The sequence below is a fragment of the Carettochelys insculpta genome, chromosome 9 (assembly GCF_033958435.1).
Source record: "Carettochelys insculpta isolate YL-2023 chromosome 9, ASM3395843v1, whole genome shotgun sequence".
Taxonomy (NCBI): Eukaryota; Metazoa; Chordata; order Testudines; family Carettochelyidae; genus Carettochelys; species Carettochelys insculpta.
This window is the reverse complement of record NC_134145.1, coordinates 7,910,837-7,934,534: the sequence shown is the minus strand read 5'-3', so window position 1 is coordinate 7,934,534 and position 23,698 is coordinate 7,910,837. Positions and strand designations below refer to the sequence as shown.

At 45.9% G+C, this 23,698-nt stretch overlaps 1 protein-coding gene across 1 annotated transcript in view; it reads left to right on the top strand.

Moving 5' to 3' along the window:
- Positions 1 to 22,175, top strand: part of AGBL4 (AGBL carboxypeptidase 4) — a 1,459,638-nt gene extending 1,437,463 nt beyond the window's left edge. The window contains exons 12-13 of the mRNA XM_075003244.1: positions 4,250 to 4,346; positions 21,754 to 22,175. Coding sequence (XP_074859345.1) covers positions 4,250 to 4,346; positions 21,754 to 21,874 — 218 coding nt within the window. The 3' untranslated portion in view covers positions 21,875 to 22,175. The remainder of the gene's footprint in view (positions 1 to 4,249; positions 4,347 to 21,753) is intronic.
- Positions 22,176 to 23,698: the final 1,523 nt, after the last annotated feature.

Sequence of the window (23,698 nt, the reverse complement as noted above, 5' to 3'; positions counted from 1 at the left end):
TAGCACACACATACTATGAACTAGTCTGGCTATTTTCCCACAGGCAAGGCAGGGGCACAGGCTCAGAAATTGTTGCCATTTCTGTTTTACATACATGTGGTTTGTTCAGAGAAAGCGTCGATGGGGGCTTTTTTAGTATGTAGATCGACACATTTAGTCCATTGACGATATGGTAGGCAGTTAAACTAAGGTGGGGCACAGATGCTAGCAAACAGCTTTTCATCTCTAGGTTGCTGGTTTGAATCCAGATAGGTCATTACTGATTTGAGGCTGTCCCCATCAGCGGTCTCTGTGACAGATGGACAATATCCTGGATAAAAAAAACAAACAGTCCTGTAGTATCTTAAAGTCTAACAAATTTATTCAATAGGTAATGGGCTTTTGTTGGTAACACCTGGAAAGCTCATCACCTAATAAATAAATGTGTTAGTCTTTAAGGTGCTACAGGACTGCTTGTTTATGTGAAGCTTCCAACTAACACGACTCCCCCTCTACGACTAATATCCTGGATAAATCTCATGGAACAAAGAAAAAAACTTTATTAAGTTAAATTGACTGAAATAGATTTGATATTTTGCGATCTGTTGTACTAAAATGCAGTTGTTAAGGTGGCGTTGTAGGATTGTAACTTTTCTGGGTTCTTGGCTACTGTGAATATTAGAAACTTCAAAGAATTGTTTGGGTAATATGTGTGAAAGAAGTTTCCTAGGAGCTACATCCAAGTCCTTTTGAAGCTACACCTGACGGGAGGCCCATTTTTAACTAATTACCTGCTCCAGGAAGCCCCAGATCCAAGACTCCTGAGCTGTATAAAGGAGAGACTAAACTTTTCCGAAATATGCTAGTTGTGAGACAAGTCTATGAACCTGTGACGACAAATGAGACCCCTCTGGGGGATCTGAAGGACTTACTTGACACAGTCCATGGGGGAGACAGTTGGGGTGATCTCTGGTAATCTTCTTAGCATGTGTGTATGCTCTTTCATTGTTTGTAATGTTTTCTCTGAAGAGCCTTTACCATAAGACTAAAATAGGCTTGCAAAGGAGGTGCCATATGGAGTTTATAACAATATCAGTCATGCTGTATACTGCCTCTGGAGGGAAATGCAAGCAGGTGTGTTTAGGGAGACTGCCTTTTGCAAGGAAAAATCACAATTTAGTCATGGAACCTTGCACCCTAGAAATACCCTGGTCAGGAGAGAGACAGACCTAAGTCTCCACCTCAGAGAGGTCACCCTGAGGGAGACAGGAGTGGCTGCTCATGCTGTACCATAAATGGGAATTTGGGTGCAGTTGCCCTGAACTGTGATGGTCTCTATAAGGAATGTGTTTGAGTCTCAGTGCAATGTCTGTGCGAGTACATTGGCAAAGACGTTGTGGCCTGTATGAGCCATGGAGACTGGCATGAGGCAGCTGTGAAAATGGATGCAAGCTGTCTGTTTAGGTACTTATAATGCCCCCTTCAACACTTTCTCAGGCTTGAAGCACATGGGGGAACTTGCTTGACTGTTGCCAAGGCTACAACTATTGGGTAGATGTAAACAGAGGGTCTTTCCTCCCACCTCCAGAACAAGCACGGGGATAAGGCAAAGACAAGGACTATGGGGGCTGATTCTAGCAGAGGAAATGTAAGCCATGAGCACTGACAATGTGCTTACTGGATCCAGTTATCGCTTGGCATTTTTAAAGTGCTGAGCAAAATGTAAGAGAACATAAAATCAAGCCATAAATGTTTAACAGCCCTCTCCTCTTCATTCCCCTCTATTTGGAACTCAGTTTCTTGGCTGCTGCTTTGAGTTCAGCATCTGCAGAATCGTAAACACCTCCAGCCATCCCCAAATTCCAGTGGAGTGGTAGGGTCTTCTGACTCTCTTACCTCACACTCCCATGCACATACAGGCGGTATCCCCATATTGTGTAGCCAGACTGCAAGGAAACATACCTTGTGCTGCAGCTGTAATAATTTTCTCCTATCCCAAGCACTTTCACAGAGCCGATAGGATATTTATTCTAGGGGTACTTCTATACTTACTGGGAGATTAACCTGATTAGGGTCAGTCATCCAGGATTCAATTTCACAGGCCTAGTGCAGATGCATGAAATCAAACGATCAGGGCTCAACACTCGATCCTGGTACTCCTCATTATTGTGAGTTACTCCCATCCATCTCCCTCTGGGAGGACAGCCTGTTAAGTTGATGTTAGGTGTGTTGATTCCTGCTATGCAATTGTTGTAGCTGGAATTGCATATCTAAGATCAGCTTTCAGGTCTAGTGTAGACCTGGCCTACATGTCAACAGCATGTGAAGCATTAGGATGAACTTCAGCAGAAAATTCCTAAGTGGGAGGCCTGTGAAATAGACTTTCAGGAGAAGTGGTGGAGCTACTTAAAGCACTGCTAGTCAAAGCACTGGAAACTATACGGGAGGGACCTGATTTAGCATTGACTGGACTGTAATTCTGAACAGACTTCAAGGGTCATCTAGCACATCTCGACCATAGCTAATTCACCCGGCCTCTTAAGGTCACATCTGTTAATATTGTTTTTCGCCTTCCAGCCATAGTGTTAAAACTAGACTACTCTGTGCATGTCTTTCTCCCTTTCTGAAAACAAAAGAACAGAAGTCTCACCATGCTGCATGAACCCAATGTGCAAACCTCATTTGTTTTGATACCTTAACGTGAGTGGGCAGATAAGAAAACTTCATTTAAAAACTGGCATCTTGATACAATAAACCAGAAATAGATTAATTTTTCTGAACTGGTAAAGGCAAAAGGGAGGAAGCAGCTACAATGGAATAACTGCTGCAGTCAATTTAGATTCACCTGGTTCTGCACAGAAAGATGCCACCTGGTTCCTAATTATATGCTGTGTAACTGCCACTCAAACAGTTGTCACTGGCCAACAGGCACCTTGAAAACTACAGCAGAGTAGACTTTAGATTTTCTTTTTATATAGTGCTTTTGTGTTGATTATCCCCAAGGGCTTGTGCATACTTGTGTAGGCAAACATAGCAGTCGTTATGTCCTCAACAAAATCTTACCCAGCAAAGCCACGGATGATGAAACTTGTTTCACTCACAGTGGGTGAAATTGACCCAGTGATGAAGGCAAGACAAGAGCATTGTGTAGGTGCTGGAGTTCGTTTTACCCAGTGCAAACACTGTCCCTATTTCTTCCTGAAAATGAGCCTGGATTGTTTAATTTCTACCAAGTCATTCACTTCAGAACAGTTGTCTTGCTGTAATGGCTGAGCTACACAAACAGGAACTTGGACACTGCAGCAGCTGCTTAGTGCCGCATTTTAAGGTTGGCATTCAGTAAGAACATTGGTGATTAAAGACAGAGGACGCTGGGTAGGTTATTTTATCCGATGACCAACCCCGTCACAATCCCACAGATTATTCTCTGCTGTTTATCTTCTAGTTCTAGTTTCAAATCCAAGCCTCTAGGGCATGGATTACATGGCAGAACCAAAGTGCAGAAGCTCCTTCCTGTGTCAGCAGGCACATGCGGCTCCAGGTGAGCCCAAGCCAATGTTTCAGAGGACTCTGAGGTTATGTCCTGAACCATTCAGAGTTCATACCATGCCATTCTAGATCTTTGCTCCTGGAGGCAAGTGCAGTTATAACACTGACAGACCCCGATCATCTCCAGACAGAATAGAGACTGGGACCTCTGCTGGTTAGTGTGTGAGCCTCCACCACATGATCTAAAAGCTACTGGCTGTTAGCTTAGGCTGTAGGGTAGACTCATTATTCTCTCTGTAGGTGGTCTCAGTGCCACTAGACTGGACAGTGCAAGGCACCCAGGAGGTGTGTAGGTTACACAGTACTGTTAAGTTGCTAACTGTTGTCCTGGAGCAGGAGAAACAAGTTAACGTGCGCTGTGCCTGATTCAACTTCTTGTGTATTTACTTTCCCTCATGAGAGATGGGTGTGTACTGAGATCCCAGTGGCACTGGCAAAGTAAAACCAAGGGGCTTGTTTCTTTCTGTTTCAGATTTCATACAACATGTTTCCTACCTATGAAAACAAGAAGCAAGGCAGAAGACACTCACTTTAGCTGCTGAGACAACTTATTTTGTTGATCTTGCCCTGAAGCTTTTGGTACTGCAGGATGGTTCATTCAATACTTGTTCATGCATCGAAAAACAGGAATTGACCTTTACACTCTGCTTGTCATTCCTTTCTTCCCCCCTCCCCACCCCCACGTCCATTACAAAGAAGTTCCTTCACTAAAAACTCACAGATATGAAGTTAGGGCGGAATGTGGCCAGAACATTTTTGGATTACTACCGGCTGAATACCTTAGTGGAGAGACCTCTGGCACCTATCCCCAGCACATGGTAGGTCAGAAAGCAAACTCAGCTCTTCTTATGTTTGTTTCTCTTGATTTATCAGGGCTATGTTTTTAATTCCCTTGCTGACTAAACTTTATTGCTACTTATAGGATTGTGCCTTTAAAATACCTTTCTCATTGTAATTTTCTTATTTTACTGAAATTTCTTTCTAGACCAAGCAGTTATGAAAAATACCTGGGTTATGCCTAAAATAATATTCCATGCAATTTTGGAGCTATCATGCTTGACTCTTTTCACGTTAGCTGTACACAGGGCTAACGTCGGTGTCTTCAATGGAATTATTCCTAATTTATACCATTCTGGAAGCAAAATGTTGCATGCCCCAGAGGCGGTGAGGGGTAGGTGGGGGGGAAAGGCTCCATTTCTCCTCAGTCCACACCTGGCATGGGCAGTAGTGTGACAGATTCCATACGCTATCATGACAGTGAGCCTCAGTCCTGAATGGGTGGTTCACTTTGAACAAGAAGAGAGCAGCTAACTCTCCATTCCCTCTCTGCAGAAGCAGGCAGCCAATCTGACAATCGTGAGCAGTCCCTGTGGTTAGTCACGTGAGCTTAATTTTACATGTGTGTGTTTATGGTGAGGGGGCCATAGACCATAGTTGTAATGGCTATTGCTGTGATGCAGACACACATCCACTGGGAAATGGGGTGAAGCTACCATACAAGGCCGCATGAACTGAAGAGGACATGTACAGAGCATTTGAAGCTCCAAATTTCTCAGGCTATGTCTGTACTAGGTAAGAAAGTTGACCACAGATATGCAATTCTAGCTACACCAATTGCGTAGCTAAAATCAATGTATCTGCGGTCGGCTAACTTGTCTTGGGAAAGTTGATTGGAAAGTTTCTCCCTTCAACCTTCCTCACACCTCGCATCTTGCGAGACACACAGGGGTCGACTACAACTCCTGAGAGCTCAATTTTGTGCATCTCTGCTAGCCACATGAAATCAAAGCCTGGAAGATCAACCCTCAATGGGTTGATTTTCTGTGCTAGTGTAGATGTAACCTCAGCTGAGCTCGGTCATTGGCCTTCCGTTTGGAGCAATTCACCTCACTTTCCTGTGTCTCAAGGCACATCTGCATTTAGATCTGCAGTGCTAAATCCTGGTTCAAGGAGAAATACTGGCACTAGCTCCTGCTGAGCTAGCTCACTAAAACTATTGTGTAGTCATGGTGACATGAATGTAGTAATGAGAGGGACTGACCATCAGGGTTGGTGTAAGGCTAAAGGCCTAACTCCTAAACAATGGTTAATGCCTAGCTAAGGTGCCCTAAGCCTGAGCAACAAAGGGTTAACTATGTTACTGTAGATCAAAGCTATAAGTAAAAAGCCAAGCTGTGAGCTAGACAGGCGCTGCTCACAGGAATGTGGCAGAGACAGGGCTGATCACAGCATTACCCACAAAGCACCAAACACTGAGTAGTACATGTAAACACATTCCAGTAAGGTTGGACATGTTGCATGGTACCAGGACCCTCCCCATAGATAACAGCTTAGCACCAGATACATTCCGACCCGGGTTCAGTACAGGGTCTTTATGCCAACATGACGGAGCGTGTTGTTTTGACGGTACCATCATATACAAGGGAGTGGATGCCATATGACTACCTCAACAGGTGTCAATTTATTACAATTAGAGGAGGCCCCTGGGATACGTAATGCCCACATGAGCTGTTTGTACCTGGTTATAAAAGTATCACTCAACTGAGACACACCAAGCGACCTAGAGGATGACAGAACCTCCATGCTGTTAACAATCACGTCCATTGTCATGGCATATCCATGTATCAATGTAAACTGTTGAGGTCTAACTAAGGCCTCCATGGTGTTGGAGCCCATGCACTATTGACAACAAACTTGGTTCCAGTTCCTTTGTATCTTGCTTGATTTGTAGTTACTGGGCCCTCAGGAGTCTGTGGTGTGGACTAACTCATCAGAGATGGCCCTGGCATTCGGAGAGGGCAAATATGGATGCAGTCAATGGTTATCAACACAGTAGGGAGCAGGACAGATGCCAGACCAGACACCACACCAAGTACCATCCCATTCAAGATGCTTGGCATGTGTCAGGAGCAGCTAGCCCCACCCACTGCTCACACTGCTGTGATTCCACTTCAGGTTTTAGAGCGCTAGCTCAAATAGAGCTGGTGCAGGTATGTCTCCTTGAGCTGGGAATTACACCCACAGCCTGAGTATGCATCAGTACCTTCAGTTTCACTGTATGTGAGGCAAGGGTCATACTGTTTAGCCCTCCAGGGAGGATTGCAATACAATGCTTTGAACACACACAGCACCATGAAAAGTTACAAGGCAAGACTGGCATTTCCCTTTCATAGGAATAGCTGCAGTTTTTGACATTTGCTTTCATTCTTTTTCAGAGAAAAAACAAAGAATTTAAAAATTTCCTGCAAGATTCAGTTTTCTTGGGTCAGTGTGATGGGGTGGACTAAGCCTGAATGCCCCCTACAGGAAGCCAGAGGCCTTGCCACACCCCATCCCAGTGACAGGAGCAGAAGAGAGGTCCTCCCAGCAGGACAGAGTGGATGTGTCTGCAGCAGCCACTCAGGACACAGCAGCATGGTATAAAAGAAGCTGCTGAGCAAAGGCCTGGCAGTTCCTCTCAGGAGCTTGTCTCAGATGACCCCTATGCTGTCTGGGAGACCAGTGGCACTTTTGACAGCTCCAAGTCTGAGCTAAACTTAGACTGGGCAAGGGAAAGGCCCAGGTTCAGTGTCCAAAGACTGGTCACAAGCCAAACTCAAGACTGGACAGCGCTGTGGACAGGGCTAGTGAGATCCTAGCCCCAGAGCCTTGGAGATGATCAGGAAAAGCCCTGGTGGGGCACCCCTGGCCACAGGAGGGTGGTCCCAAGCATGGGAGCCTGTTACAGTCAGTTAAATATTTGAGTGCTAACTTCATTTTTATTTTTAATATGCTATCTATATATCTATCTTTATCTATCCATGAAATCTTCTGTTCCCATAAGGGCAAAATTTTGGTTTTGATTTTGTTTTATAATGAGGTTTCTGTAGGAACACGCATCAGTTGAGAAAAATCAGCATTTTTGGGGAGAGAGAGAAAATGTTTGGATGGAAAACATCTGCTCTAGAGACAAGTACTATAGCACATTTCAGTCTCATCTATAGATCAGCTGTCAGAGATTCTTTTGAGAGCAATGTCTGTGGAGCAGGTTCCACTTGCAGCCATTCTGCAGATTTGAAGTGGTTGGATTGTACCCTTTCTGCTGCAGTAACAGTTGAAACCTTCTCCTCCAGCCCCATCTGCTTTCCTCTGCTGATGACTTTGACATATGCATTTGGGCCGGGATGCCGTTCTTATTGCTGGTGTTCTGCAGCGACCAGCAGAGCTGATGATCAAAAGCATCTAGCATCTTCCTCCACTCCTGAAACTAAATATATCATTTCTTCCAGACTCCTAGTGTCCACTGCCTCTGGGTCTGAGAACCTAAGACAATTACAGAACCTAATTACCACCTGGCAGCATAATGCCCTTCAGTAGCACAACTCAGTTAGCTTCTCATACAGATTTTTTTTTAATTAAGGAGTCGCTGCCGGTGTTAAGAGAAGCATTATAATCTCATCAAATATCCATCCCCATCTCTGTAGAGACAGATACACCAGAAGGGAAATATACATGTGTATATAATCATTTTGCACTGTGTCAATTTGTTTGGTTCCTCCCACAGCCGTCTATTGTGGGAGGAGGAGATTCTTTTGTCTAGCCTGTTTGTCACATACTGCAGTAAATTTCTACGTATTGGTTAATACTCTCTCCAAAGATGACATATATTTAGGGACTAGATTTTCAGTGATCCATGTTACTAGTGTCCCAATAGCCCAGTAAACATAGCAGATTTTCCCAGTAAGTAGACTAATGCCTTTTCTATCTGTATCATGGACTTATTTATGTGACATATGATCACAGCTTTTTATACACACACACACACACACACACACACACACACACACACACACACACACACACACACACACACACACACACACACACACAGGAGAATGAAATGAAGTATTTCTTTGAAGCTGTCATGTTAACCGTGAACGTGTTCAAGGAGAAACTCCTGGAGCTACTACTGGGAAGAGAGGTTTGAGATTTTAATTATGCCTTGGCTAGAAAATGACAAAAGAAATGTATTTGAGTATGTAAAACTGTACCAAATATCTGTTTAATCAGGACTAATTATATGCCACAGATATTCACTTGAACTAGGATGTGTTTTGCCTACATTTTATGAAAATACATTCTAATGTTACCAGATTCTCCATACTCCTGAAAGGAAGGCTGCACAGAGTTAATAAATGTGTGAAAGAAAACTAATAAGATCCTTTGCGCCAGCTACTATATGAGGAACAACTGTTTGATTAAGGGAATTAGTACGGCAGAAAGGTACTGGATGGACAGGCCTTAACATAATAACAGCCCGTGACACTTGCATAGCGTATTTGATCAGAGGATCTCCAAGCACTAAGAGTTGGTACATTTGAGGTCAAAGACATTTCTACTAATAGATTTGAGGTTCCCTCGCACCTAATCTAATCCCCTGGACCAGGCTGCCTGCTACATATAATGAAACCACCAGACCTACTTCACAGCTGGCAGGGGAAGGCCTTGTTGACATGTGATGGCCACTATCTTGGCTCACACTGTACCAAAGGCTTCCAGACTTAACATCATGAGCTGCTACCATTTGAGCTGAAGGCACTAACAGCTCATATCGGCACTAGAGGGACCTGTAGCACACTCGCCAGCCGCTCACTCACACACGGAGGTTGAAACACTTTAACCTCACTGGAACTAAAGTAGTAGATTCCCTCAGATAACTTCACAGATGCAGTTGTGCTGGGATAAAAGGGAAGAGCTTTCCCCACGTAGTAGTAGGCATCCTTCAGTCTGCGTAGACTATGGATCACGCCCTTTATAGTTTCAATTGAGGACTTCATTTACAGCGTCTATTGTGACTATGAAGACCCACACGAGAGTGACAGTCCTTGCTGCATCTCTTGCAGATGTGGTGGGTGTCTGGCAAGTCCTTAGTGTGCTTTCTGTGCGCTCGCTTCTCCTCTGGTAGCTGTCTGATCCTCATCTCGCCCTTCTGAAGGCCCTTGTGTAACCCCTGCCTCCATCTGCTGCGGTCGTCCGCTAGTTCTTCCCAGTTGTCCAGCTCGATGTCTACCTCTCTGAGGTCTCTCTTGCAGACGTCTTTGTAGCGCAACTGGGGGCGTCCGGGAGGTCTTTTGCCAGAGGCTAGCTCACCATACAGGATGTCTTTTGGAATCCTTCCATCATTCATCCTGTGGACGTGGCCAAGCCAGCGGAGTCGATGCTGCCTGAAGAGGGTGTGCATGGTTGGGATTCCATCTTACTCGAGGACGGTGGTGTTGGTCACTCTGTCCTTCCATGATATTCCAAGGATGCGCCTGAGGCAGCGCAAGTGGAAGATGTTCAGCCTCTTTTCCTGGCGGGCATACAGGGTCCAAGTCTCGCTGCCATAAAGGAGGGTGCTGAGGATGCAGGCTCTGTAGACTTGCATTTTGGTGTGAGTGTACAGCTTGTTGTTATTCCACACACACTTGCTGAGTCTGGACAGAGTTGTGGCCACTTTCCGATCCTCCTATTTAGCTCAGTGTCCAATGACAGGGTGTCAGTGATGGTGGACCCGAGGTAAACGAACTCGTGGACGACCTCTGACGTATAGTTGTCAGTGCTGATTGATGGGGATTCAGCAACATCCTGACCGAGTACGTTTGTCTTCTTTAGGCTGATGGTAAGCCCAAAGTCCTTGCACGCTTTGGAGAACTGATCCAGCAGTTTTTGAAGCTGGTCTTCTGTGTGAGACACTACAGCAGCATCGTCTGCGAACAGCATGTCTCTGATGAGGACTTCTCGCACCTTAGACTTAGCTTTCAGCCTTGCAAGGTTAAACAGTTTCCCATCAGATCTTGTGTGCAGCAAGATGCCCTCTGTTGAAGATCCAAAGGCATGCTTCAGGAGGAGTGCGAAGAAGATCCCGAACAATGTTGGAGCAAGCACGCATCCTTGTTTGACACCGCTCCTGATTCTGAAAGCATCCGATAATGCACCGTCACATTGGATGGTTCCTCTCATGTCTTCGTGGAACGACTGGATCATCTTGAGTAAGCGTGGTGGACAGCCTATCTTGTGGAGCAGTTTGAACAGACCATCCCTGCTGACCAAGTCAAAGGCCTTGGTCAGGTCGATGAAGGCTATGTAGAGTGGCTTTCTCTGCTCCCTGCACTTCTCCTGCAGCTGCCTTAGAGAGAAGACCATGTCAACGGTAGACCTCTCTGCGCGGAATCCGCACTGCGATTCGGGGTACACCCTCTCAGCAATCTTCTGGAGTCTGCCAAGGATGACGCGAGTGAACAGTTTACCAGTGACGCTTAGGAGGGAGATTCCACGGTAGTTGTTGCAGTCGCTTCTGTCTCCTTTGTTCTTATACAACGTTACAATGTTAGCGTCGCGCATATCCTGTGGAACCTCACCCTCTTTCCAGCACAGGCCCAGTAGCTCATGTAGGGGTTCCAGGAGTGTGTCCGCGGCACATTTTATTACCTCTGGTGGTATACCATCCTGACCAGGGGCCTTTCCTGCTGCAATGCTGTCGATGGCTCTCTTCAGTTCATCCACAGTCAGCTCTTGATCCAGTTCGTCCATTACTGGTAGGAGCTCGACGGCATCGAGGGCTGCGTCAACCACAACGTTCTCGTGTGAGTACCGCTCGGAGTAGTGCTCAACCCAGCGCTCCATCTGTTTGGCTTTGTCAGCAATGACTTCACCAGATTTGGATTTCAGAGGTGCCATCTTGTTCTGGGTGGGTCCTAATGCCTTCCTCATACCCTCGTGCATTCCTCTGAGATTACCAAAGTCGGCACAGGTCTGGATGCTGCTGCATAGCTGGAGCCAGTGGTTGTTGGCACAGCGCCTGGCTGTCTGCTGTACTGTTCTTCTGGCCTCTCTAAGTGCTTGCTGGGTACTCTGGCTCAGTGAGCGTTTGTACTCCAGGAGTGCAGCGCGCTTCTTTTCAATGACTGGAATCATCTCATCGGAGTTAGCTTTGAACCAGTCGTTCATGTTTCTAGCTCTTCTTCCAAACACTGACAAGGCCGTGTTGTAAACTGTATCCCTCAGATGTTGTTTGACGCTGCTCCTGATTCTGAAAGCATCCGATAATGCGCCGCCATATTGGATTCCCCGTGAGGCATCATTATATGGCTATAACTGCATCTACAGTAGAGAGTAAACTGATGCAAGTCATCTGCTTAAAAATCACGGCCCTAAGCAAGCATTGTTCTGATAGCTGCCTTTGAACTGCCAGGCCCAGGGCAACTGCCACCTTTGCTTGCCCCTTGTTGGTGGGCCTGGGGAATGATAAGGCCCAACTTCTCTGAGATATTTAGTCACCTAACATCCAGGGAAATCAATTGGCCTTAGGCTCCTAAACACCTTCAGGAATCTGTGCCGAAGGGCTCAATTGTCCCTAGGCCTACCTGCCTGTCAGGAGAAGTAAGAACCATCCTCACTCTGAGCTGGGCTTCCCAGGCTTTGGATTTGCATTTGCATGAGTGGAGTCTGAATAAAAAGAGTGATGGATGCCTACAGCTCCCACATGGAGCAGGCAGGCAGGATGGGACGGGGAGCAGGTGGAGCCCTGGCTCTGTACCTACAACTCTCCAGTGAGCACAGTTGAGCAGGATCAGTGAAGAGGTGGATGTTGTCATATGTTGGAGATACACATCTCCTAGAGCTGGAAGGGACCTTAGGAGGTCATCTAGTCCACTCCTCTCCCCTCTTGGCAGGACCAGGCACTATCTGTGACATCTATTTGCCCCAACCCCTAAATGGCTTCCTCAAGGTTTGAGCTCACAACCCTGGGTTTAGCAGGCTAGTACTTAAAATGCTGAGCTATCCCTTTTCCCAATGTTGGGCCAAAAGAGGAAGCAGGGGTGCAGTTATGCCTCCAAGAGACAACTTCTACCCTGTGCTGCTCACAGGTTAGCATGGCTCAATGCTGTCCCATACACTGTAGCAAGGCCACAATATAGCTCCAATAGTGAATGATAGTTCTAACTATTAAGTGCGCCTGTTAAGATTCTGGGGTCCCATCCAATGCTTTGAAAATACAGTAGGCTGTAGATAATACACCTCACATATCATAACATCTTCCTAATGATTCCTCAGGCACCAGCATGTGTACAGACATGTGTTTCCAAAGACATGCAGGCATAGTCTGAGATTGGGAATCTCCAATACCAGCTCATTCCATTGTCTTAGGTTAGCCAGTGTGCGTGTTCACACACCAGCCTTGGTGCCACCACACAGATGCTAGTGGAGCAGCGCAGAGTGTGATAAATCATGCCTATGGTATCATAATGCTAGCAATAACCTGTACTGGAGAGCTGGGAGTCAGGCCACGTGCAGCACAGAAGGAAAATGCATATGCTATAATATAAATGACATTGAGAGAAATCTGAAAAATTTCACTCTCTCCAGCGGAGTTGCTTCCAATTTACATAGGGATAAGATCAGAATCTGGCCTTGTTTGTTTCAGCCATGAGTCATTTGTTATTGAAGAGAGGAGGCGGATGCATCTTTAGCCGTGCTGCTTGCCCCCGGTACAGTGACATGACAATGTTTTGCCCACCAAATGTTTGTATCGGTTGAACCTCTCTAGTCAGGAACTCTCTCAGCTGGGAAACTCTGTAATCCAGCATGATTTTATCATGGGTGTGGCCAAGTTTCCTGTGGCCCCATAAAGTTTGTTTCCAGCCACCAGTCCTGGCTTTCTGTGTTCTGTGCTGTTATTTAGGTGTAATTTACTCTTGAATGTCTTTTAAGAGACCAGGAAGCCATGGAAGTGTTAGTAATGTGCTAGACAATATAGACCTCCCTTGGACCAGCAAATTCTCTCATGCTGAACCAGTCAGGTCCCAAGGGTGCCGGACAAGAGAGGTTCAACCAGTGTTCATTGAAAAAATGGGCTTTCAGGACCATTTAGTAAATTCATTGTGATTAACGGTCTCCACAGGCTAGAAATGTTCAAGTAAAATATATGGGCTGCCACATCTGTGAGGGAAAAGGGACTCCTTCCTTTGGCTCCTTGGTAATAGGAAATAAAACTGACTTTTGACGTTAGCAAAAGATTTCCTTGGAACCCTCCTAGAAACACCTTCAAGTCAGGCTGCTTCTCTGGCGCACAGAGAGTGTAGGCTTCTTAATCTGCATGGGCTTTTGTACTGTCAACAGCTCTCACTTCTCTACATGGAAGGTAGCACGAAGCCTGCGAGTTAATGCCTGAGATACTGAAAACACCCTGTTAGAAGATGCCATTGGCAGTGCTTCCTGCCCACACACTGCTGGTGTATTTCCCTTTCTCACTCCACCACACGCTATTGATAAGTGGGGGGTGGAAATCACATAAATAATATAAGGAGGAAACAAAATGAATGAGGGTATGTCTACACAGCAGTGTTATTCGAAAAAAGCTAATCTGGAAGAGCTATTCTAGAATAGCTTATTGCAAAATAACGCAGCTACACACACAACGCATACCGAAATAGCACTTAGCTATTTCAAAACACAGTGTCTGCCCACAATGCAGCCTATTTTGAAAGAGTCATTGGATGCACTAAGGCTTATTTCAAAATCGTCACTATTCCCTGTCTACACAGACTCTATTTCAAAACAGCTATGATGAAATAGGCGCTGTTCCTTGTGGAGGCCACGTCTACACTAGAGAGATCTTTCAAAAGAGGCTCTTCTGGAAGACCTCTTCTGAACAAACTTTTCGAAAGAGTGCATCCATACACACACAAAAATGGGTCAAAAAAACCTTCTGCTCTTTCAGCAGAAAGCGTCCACACAGCCACTGATCTTTTGAAAGAACGAGCCACAGATCGAAAAATCAGCTGCCGTGAGGACCAGTCTTTCAAAAGAAGGGCCCTGAGGAGTGTCTGAAATGGGAGTGGAAGAAGGCTTTCAAAAGGAGCGCTGCATTCTTTCGATTTACTTTTGAACGCTTTTTTGTGTGTAGACACTCCATGGGATCTTTCAAAAGATCCCCCTTCCTTGGAAAAATCTTTCCAAAGACCTTGCTGGTGTGGACGCAGCTGGAATGAGGCTTACATATTTTGAAATCAGCCAACCGCTATTTTGAACGTATTTCAAAATAGTGGTGGCGTTGTGTAGACATGAGAAGTGTTATTTTGAAATAACTTTGCTGTGTAGACATACTCTTTAGGAAAACAAGCCCTTCCTCAATACTTCCAATTAGCAAATGGCCTGCTAAACCCAGGGTTGTGAGCTCAATCCTCGAGGAGGCCACTGGGCATCTGGGGCACAGAGGGGAAAAGAAAAAGGATGGTGCTTGGTCCTACCAAAAGGGCAGGAGACTGGACTAGATGACCTCCTGAGGTCCCTTCCAGTTCTGTGAGATGTCTCTCCAAACCTGGACCCCTACCAGAAGAAGCAGCCAGACAACTGGGCTTTTGAGTTTTATTGCAACAAGATGGAAATGGGGTGGTAGGTGCAGTTTCCCTCTTTGACCAATAGGTGTCACCAGCACGAGTTACAAATATTCTGTACTCCTGGCAGGACAGATTGTTGCCACCTGTGGTGACAACCCCAGGATGTTACAAACACGGACATGTCTTTTACCTCCTCCTATTCCTTAGGCTCCAGGCAGCACCAGTCCGCATCACTTCCTAAAAACCGACATTACTTTCCCAAATAGGTCAACCTACTTTTAAGAAATTGCTGAGAATTGAAATGACTTTAATCTGATTCTTCGGCCAGCAAAGTGCATTAGAAATGGAAGAGCTCTTACAGTGTACAGGCAAATTATATGTTTTGCCTCATATTAATTTTTGTTTTTCCCCCTTCTCTATTGATAATTATAATCTGTCAGTTTCCTCCTACATGCATCTGCACATATTATGCAGCTCCCGAATCTTGTAGCTGTCGCTGGAGAAAACCTTTCAGGTTTTCGACGGTGACACATTTGTGTGGGTTCAGTGAAAGCGATCCATTTACGGAGTTCTGGGAGAAGTGTGCTGCTTGACTAGCCTCCAGCAGCAGGCTCACCAAAATTCCCCATTACAACAATTACCCTGTCAAGGACTGAGAAATCAAGAGTTCCTGCTGGAGGAACCATGCAACTCTATTGTTGAAGCACAGACTAAACACAGTCCCCAAACCACAGAAAATGCACAGGGTTAGCTCATGCCTTGAGACGCCTCCTGGAGCAAATGATAGTGTATAAACTGCTGCAGGCCAGGAGCAGCCCAGGAGTACAATGTGGCACTCATCTGTGTCATACGCCTCCCTTTGTTTCCTGGAGATTGTTCTTTGCTGCTGTCCTGGACCATCCATCGGTAAATTACTATCCCTCTCCACCAGCTACTCTCTAGCAAGGGGAAGTCTGGAGTCGCAGCACCAACATTTGCCTGTTTCTCCCAGTCCTAAAAAAAATTACTATGTCCCAACATCATGGTCACCTGCACTAGCTGGTATTTGTGGACATGGGAACATGGCCAACATGACAGTCTGGTACAGACCGTAGTTCAACAACATATAAACCCTTACATATGATATTTTGCCACTATGGGATGGGGGAGACAGAAGGACACCAACTGCACAGCGGTGGTTGTGCCTGTGACCGTGAGAGAGGCACTTGCGAGCAGAATTGGGTAAAGTTTGCAACCAAAACACTTTGAAGAGAAAATACTGAATATTTTGGGTAGACCAAAATATTTTGCACAGTCATGTCCATTTCCCCAAGTACCTCCCATTAAAACAAAGGGGAGAAAAATCATGATGTTTTGTTTCACTGTTTTCAAAAAGAGACATTTCGATTCGAGAGGATTTCAGGTTTTGAAATTTCCTTCAATTTTAGTGAAAGGGATTTGAAAGAAAAGCTTGAAATCCAGGCAAAAGGGTTCCATGGACCTGAAATACTTTTTCCCATTCTTTTGACTTGCCAGAATTTTAAAGAAATAATTATTTCAGATCAACCAGAAGTGTTTTCTCCCCACTTCTCCTGGGTTTTTGTAACTGCCAATGAACCAAAGAATCACTTTTGTGCACGGGTTGACTTGCAAGGTCTGGCAGCATGTAACAGGGTGTAAAGTGGTGTCCTGCATAGCAGTAGCCCAGGAGCCTTCCTCAAGCTGAACAAGCTGTGTTTGTATAGCTCTGTCCCTCTAGCAGGACTGTGACAGGCTGGCCTTCACTCATGGTGGGTGGTCCAAATGATACACCCACATGTACACACACGGGGATAGGGGGTTGAATTTGTGATTTTTTTTTTCCCCATAAGATGTATGTTTGTATCCACCAGAAAATCAACCCCTTGTCAGATAACAGCTAAGGATTTTTGACCACCCTTAAACAGTTGTACATTTGTTTTTGTTGTTTATAATTGGCCTTGCTTTGGAACATGTACATTACCTCACTGCTAGTGCCTTCGCTTGTCATTATGTGTTGTGCCATTTGATTTCTGGCTTTATGTTTCAAACTTGTCAGGCATTCCTGGAAAATACAGAAATTCTTCTGCAGCATCAAAGGCGGTGCCAGTGGCTTGTGCCTCTCTCAGAGTGAAGCATTTGAAATAATCAGGCATTAATTGTTTGTTTGGAATGGCTGCCTGCATTGAATTAAAATGCACATCTTGCGTGCTTAGGAAAATTTGTAAAACATTTGCTTATCAGTGCAGGAAGAGTCCATTGGTTTGGCATCATTTTCAAGCCCCAGTGATCTATTTGATCCCATGTGGACCTGTGTAATCCTCTATTTCTTCCAATTTCAAAATAAAATCGAATGATAACCATTCCCCTTTCATTTGCGCATTGCACAGTCACTAGTTAAACTTGGCCCCTTTTCAGCCGGACAAACCTAGGATGAAAAATAGTCATGTGACAATCATTATCAATACAAAGGAAGATTGGACTATAGTATAGGAAGATCTAGATGATCTTGAAGTTTGGAGTCATTCAGTAGTACAAAGTACAAGGGGCTGCACTGAGCGTCTAATAAGACCATCTGTTCAACGGGGCTGACAGCTGCCGTGAGTCCTGGGGCATGCTGGGGACAGGGGGCAGCTTCATGCCCCAGAAGGGGTGGGGCCAAGAGTGGAAGGGGCGGGATCTAGGGCAGTCAGCCCTCAGTGTCTCCCAGACCACAGCACTGAACACCCTCCTCCCCCACTTCCTTACAGGTGTGAGCAGTGGAGCAGAACTGCCGTGGTACTTCAAAGGGGCGGTGGTGGCAGCTGGAGCTCCAGGCCCTTTTGAAACGCCAGGCCGGGGGAACTTCCCCCTTTGTTGTCCCCCTTACCCCACCAATGGGCCTGCTTCAAACACAAGCTGGGAACTCATCGGTTGAAAGCAGCCAAGGGAGAGGGATTGGGTTTGTGGGTTGATCACAGGGTGACTATGGTGAGGTGTTTCCTATACTGATAGGGAAGTATTAATGCCATTGTACAAGCGATCTCTGTCTGCTGGCTTAGATAGCTGGTGTAAATGAATTAATAACACCATTTTGCAAACGAAGGGGTCAAAAAGGAGGCACTAGGACTACGCCAGTTCTGCCTTGCAGGCTTGAACTATTTTTCCCATTGACATTACAGTGATTGAAATGTTCATATCCCTGGAAAAGTTTATTTTTTCCATGCTTCCTTATGCCAGAGATTTATTGATTTCAGCAGCAATCAAATGTGGCAAATTTCAGCCATAAAGGCGAATGTGTTCAGATTGCTGGAGAGGCATATTCTGAATACATAGGAAGGTGATGGCAAATTTTGTCCGAAATATTGCATTGTAAGTGACATGCCAAGTGCCTGTCAGAGTTAAGTTTGTGGAACAATTTGCCATTATGTTAACATTAACGATCATGTGCTCCATGAGCACCTACTGAAAGCCATAATTAGCTCAGTGGCTGCTGTCAGTTTATTGTATTTTCACATGGATATAAAGTGAACAGTGCTTTTGGCGTTCACGAACCAACAGATTCTATAGTTCGCAAGGTACTATGATAACATCTCAAAATCACCCCGTAAAATCTATTGCTGCTGCTGAAAGGTTAAGCTCTGTTGCTCTTATCTATGTTACAAATAACAACCTAGATTATTAAAAACTAATGAGTTTTAGAGCTCTCTTTTATCTTCTTGCCACTGATGATTTTGGTGTACTTCCTCACTTCATCAGTGGGCCAAGAATAATGAGACTGGTCAGTTTCATGTTAGTTTCTTGGGATGTTACTGGATTGTGCTGGATTTCACGCCAGACTGCACAGAAACCAAAGGAGTGAAGAAGGAGAGATTCTTTGAAAAATCAGGCCCTGTGTTTTGCGTCAGTTTCATATTTGTGCTTGAGTATTTACAGTAGCAGTTGTTGGGTTTTGCATTCCAGCATGGAGCCCAGAAATACTGAGATTTAATAACGTAAAACAAAAACAAAAAACATTTTCCACTCCGTGTCCAGACACATTAGATTTCATGAGCCCCTATTTCCACCCCAAACCATTTTATTTTTTTAATTTAAATTTAAACAGTTCTCTTTTCAAAACATTTGTGTGCCTTACGATGGCAATTTAGCGACAGGAAATACAGTGCAAATATCAGTTATTTTAAAATCTATTTTGACAGATCTTTCTACTAATAACAACCAAAGGAAATAACAAATCTCTACGGGCAGTTACAGCTCCTGGGTGAAAGTAGATCCCTCAATAAGAGCAATGTGACATCAAGGTCTAGAAGCTACTTGGTTTGGAGAGGAAGGCCTACGATTAGGAGTCAGAAAACTTAATATCTGTTCCAAGCTCTGTCCCTGAGCTACTGTGTGAACTTGAACAAATCACTTCATCTTTTTTTGCCCTTTGTTTATTTTGTTTATTTCCATTCTAAACCTCATTGGGGCAGGTACATTATGTACAGCCCCTAGCAGAGTCTTGGTTGGGCTGCTGTGGGAATGCACATAAGAAATACTACTCAAGGGGATACTCACAAGATGGGCACGATGATGATGATCACTTAAATATTGGACCAATGTTTGTGGTTTCTCAGAGCAGCAATGGAATTAAAAAACCCAGCACTGGCAGGGCCGTGAGCGGTGGTTCCCATTCCTTTTTCAGGAACATGACACACTTCAGTGAGACAAATTCCAGGACACACCCACTTTTTTCAGCTGAATCAATTGCTCACAAACGTTGCCCCTCCCTGCCCAGCCCATTGGAGCAAGGACGTGGCACTGAAACCCCATCTCAGCTCAGACAGGCTCTGGCCCTCCCTCCCTGGCCCCGTGCCACAGCAGGGAGCCGGCAGCCTTGCTGCTTGAGGCCCAGGTGGCGTAGGGTCATCAGTTCCCCCCTGCGGCAGCTCTGCAAAGAGCCGGGGAAGAGAAAATTGATGAAATATCAGGGCACACTTAGACAGTTCTCAGGGCGTGCTGGTTGAAAACCACTGGCCTGGAGCATGACAGCTAAATGACTCTCTTCATCAGGGAGGGAACCAAGAAGTACCTACAGTGTGGAATAAGGCAGCTGAGTCAGGGAGGGCAGCTCTGTGGCTTGAGCTAAGCCTATCAGTCACTGTGAAGCAGGCTGACAGCATGGTTTGTTTTCTCCAGTCAGGCTGGAAATGGATAGCTCTGGTTTGCCTGTTCCTAATGGAGAAGAAATCAAAAGTCATATCTGCTTTTATAGCTGCATGATGGCCAGGTTGGTGGGAGAGCAATAATGTCGTGCCGTGCCGAGATAAGGAAGAGATGAAGATTTGTGAACTCGGCAGAGGGATCAGTTATGGCCATGCCCGTGCAGGATGGGGAGCACGTACAGGGAGGCCTTTCTCTCCCCCTTGCTGCAGTTGTAAATCACTTGCAAGCTTGCGGAGCTCAGTGGACCAGGCACTGGTTAATAGCCCCAGGATGAGATGTGAGTAGGGATGGGCAAGTGCAGCCAATGGCTTTTTGCACTGGGTGCCTCAGGTTGCTTAGGGCACCAGTGCTTGGGCTCTGTGCCCTCTGCCCAGCTCTGGCACTGAGGGAGGCAGAACTCAGCCTAAATCATGTCACTCCTTGTGGCTTTTCCAGACCGATTCTACAGCCCCACAGCTGCCAGGAGCTGTTGGAGTAACATACGCTTCTGGGGTGGGGCATATTGGTTCAGTTAAGGCCCAGGACTGGATTCTGTTTTAAGAGAAGGGGGAATTGCAACCTGAGAGGCGTTCAATGTTTAAGGAGTTGTAAAGAATGAAAATGGGAGAAGTTATTTAAAAATAACTACGTACAGCACTTCCCTGCAGTTAGGGGAACCGGATGGATTCTGTTTTAAGAGAAGGGGGAATTGCAACCTGAGAGGCGTTCAATGTTTAAGGAGTTGTAAAGAATGAAAATGGGAGAAGTTATTTAAAAATAACTACGTACAGCACTTCCCTGCAGTTAGGGGAACCGGATGCCCTGATCTAGGCACCTTTTACCTTCCACCCCCATCCCGATTTTTCACACTTCCTATCTGGTCACACTACATGCTGTGCTGTGTACAAGGACTGCACTCAGCTACTGCCTGAGAAACAGGGAGTGAAACAGACTAGAAATGAAAGTGAGGCTATGCAGGCCTGTTTCATTGAAGGAAGTGGAGGGCAAAGCAGACGTGAAAGTAAGGCAGTGTGTCCTGGTGTACTGGTCTGGTAAGATCCAGCTGGGGTGCTCTGCGTTCCCAGCCTGGCTCCCAGGCCTCTCTTGCAGGCTGCTGTGCTAAGCAACGGGAAGGTGAAAGGAGCTGGCTGGGGGTGTCCCTCTCCCCACCACTGAAGGAAGAGCTAAAAGCATGAGCAACTATGACTCAAACTGAGGAACAAGGCTTTGGAACCAGATGCTAAAACAGCTCCTGTCCTCTATGTATTAGCCCAGAGGTGGTACCTGTAACATGCATTCACCAGTGGATTACATGTGCTCTGGACAAACACTTACAGTGGTACAAGGGAAACATAACTAGGAGAAAGGGAGTGATATAAAGTGAAGAGACATTTTTATTGAACACCAGGAAAAATGGCTGGGAGATTATTAGACAATGGAATAATCTCCGAAGGGAAGAAGTAGTGCCCCCGTCAGGAATATATACAACTCGACTGGAGAAAACACTGGAGATGTACAGAAGGAATAATCTTGTACTGGTTTGTAATCAGCTAGACTCCCATTGATGTCTGATTTGCAAACACACTCCTCACTCTGTGATTCTGCACAAGGCTTTTCCTAAAATCGGCTCACACGTGTAGTTTGTGTGCTGCTGTAGTGTTGTGTTACTCCACGAGGATTTCTACCCTCTCTTTTCTTTCTGCAGGAAAGGCAAAATGCCTCCCTTCAAATGTGCCACCTCTCGGGGCCCAGGGAATAGCCACACAGGCCGCAAGCTAGAGAAGAGAAGCCAGGCGAAACCCACGGAGCACACTCACTCGTCGTAAGGATGCTGGGAAGCAGACACTTCTGAGGAAGTGGAGTCAGATCAGCACCTTGGGGGGTTGCAACTGGTCTCTCTCTTTTTCCCAGATAAGTAAAATCACAAATAGTCAGGGGCAGAGGGAGAAACCAGCTAGAAATGTTCTTGTTGATGTTTTGATTTTCTTTTTACCAATAGCAAATCAGTACCAGGCGTACTGGGGGGGCTGTGGAAAAGGTGAACAGGTGGATTCACAAAAACCATTAACTGCTGCAGAAAAGCCACTAGTTACAAACAGGATGGAGGGACATCTCCTGCCCGGCCTCCCTCCCTCCCTCCCTCTTTAAAGGAGAGTGGATCCACTGAGCAATTCGGAGCCCCCAGTCAGTGTCAGTCCCTGTTGTGTAAAACTCAGCTGTGTTTACACAAGTCTCGTGCGATTCAGGTTACCGTGTATGTAAATAGCTGCTGGGGCTAGGCTGCTATGTGCTTCTGTACTCTGTGCCATCTTTCGCTTCCTGGGGTAGCTGTTTGGTCTTCCAGCCGCTCTCTTCCTGAGAGCCTCCTGTAGCCACTTAACTGAGAGAGACACGTGCATGCCCATGTCTGTCGTGGTCATCGCTCCCGGCGCATGAGCTGAGCCGGGAGCTGGGGGGAGCATGTGTGGTGACTGGGTAGAGCCCTTTGGTGACTTTACTCTGCCTGCAGTTGCTGGCTTTCTACTCACTGCATCCCAGGCTAGAGCCTGAGAGCAGGCATAGCCCATGCTCCCCAGCAGCTGCTGGTCAGTGGACAGGAGTACGTCCAGACCTGTGCCCAGGGCAGTGTGCACTGTTGGCAGCAGGCCCACTGGCAGTGAGTTTAGATCTGGATCTCAGGACCAGATTCTCAGCAGCTGATCCCTGCACCCGGGCTGGCCAAGGGACTGAAATGGCCCTAGGCAAAACTTAAATCAGCCTCTGCTTAGTTACACGGGCCGCAGCTGTCCCACAGGGGCTGCTGCACCAGCTGGCATCCGGCAGTGCCATGCGCTCTCAATAGCCTCATCCTGTTCCCCACTTGCCCCTGTCACGTCAAGGTAGGTGGCTCATGGTGACATGAGGTTTCCCTTCCCTTTGGAGAACGCTTGGTCACCCATTAAGGCAGCTTTGCACTTGCTTTTCACTGGCAAGGAAGCACAGAGCAGGCAGACAGGGCACAAGATATGGCTTTGGGTTCTGTGTTTTGGGTACAACTCTCATGTTTAGCTATATGGCACCATTGAATATACAGCCAGATCTGCAGCCTTGTGCACCAGTTTTTCATCTCTCCATCCACCCCCAACACACCCGCAGCCTCACTGTGGGTGTAAATGGAAGCAGAATATGGCCCTGTTTGGATCTGCAAAAGAAGCAAGTCCCAAGGAAGTGGCAAACCTGTAAATGCACAGATGCTGTCAAATACAATCCGTCAACCTGATTTCTTTAATCTCTGGGAAGGGGCGAGATGGGCAAATAGGAAACAAGTTGAGAACAAGAAATAAGATGACCCACGGGAAGGAAAATGATAAAAACAAACTCAATATTGTCAGCATTGCAAGGTTACGGGGTTAAACTGTGTGCATTTTTAAGGAGGATGAAGTGCCTTAATATGATGAATACCAATGCATCGAAAAGGCACAGCACTGCTTTCCTGGCTCTATAAGCAGAGTAATGAACAGTGGTGACAGCATGATAATTAAAATGACCTCTTGGAGATATGGATTGGAAGGCATGCAGAGCGGGGATAACTTGTCCTTTGAATTAATCTAGTGTTAATTTATTACTATAGTTGGGTTTTATAAGGTTTTAGTGGAAGACTTTCAAAGCTG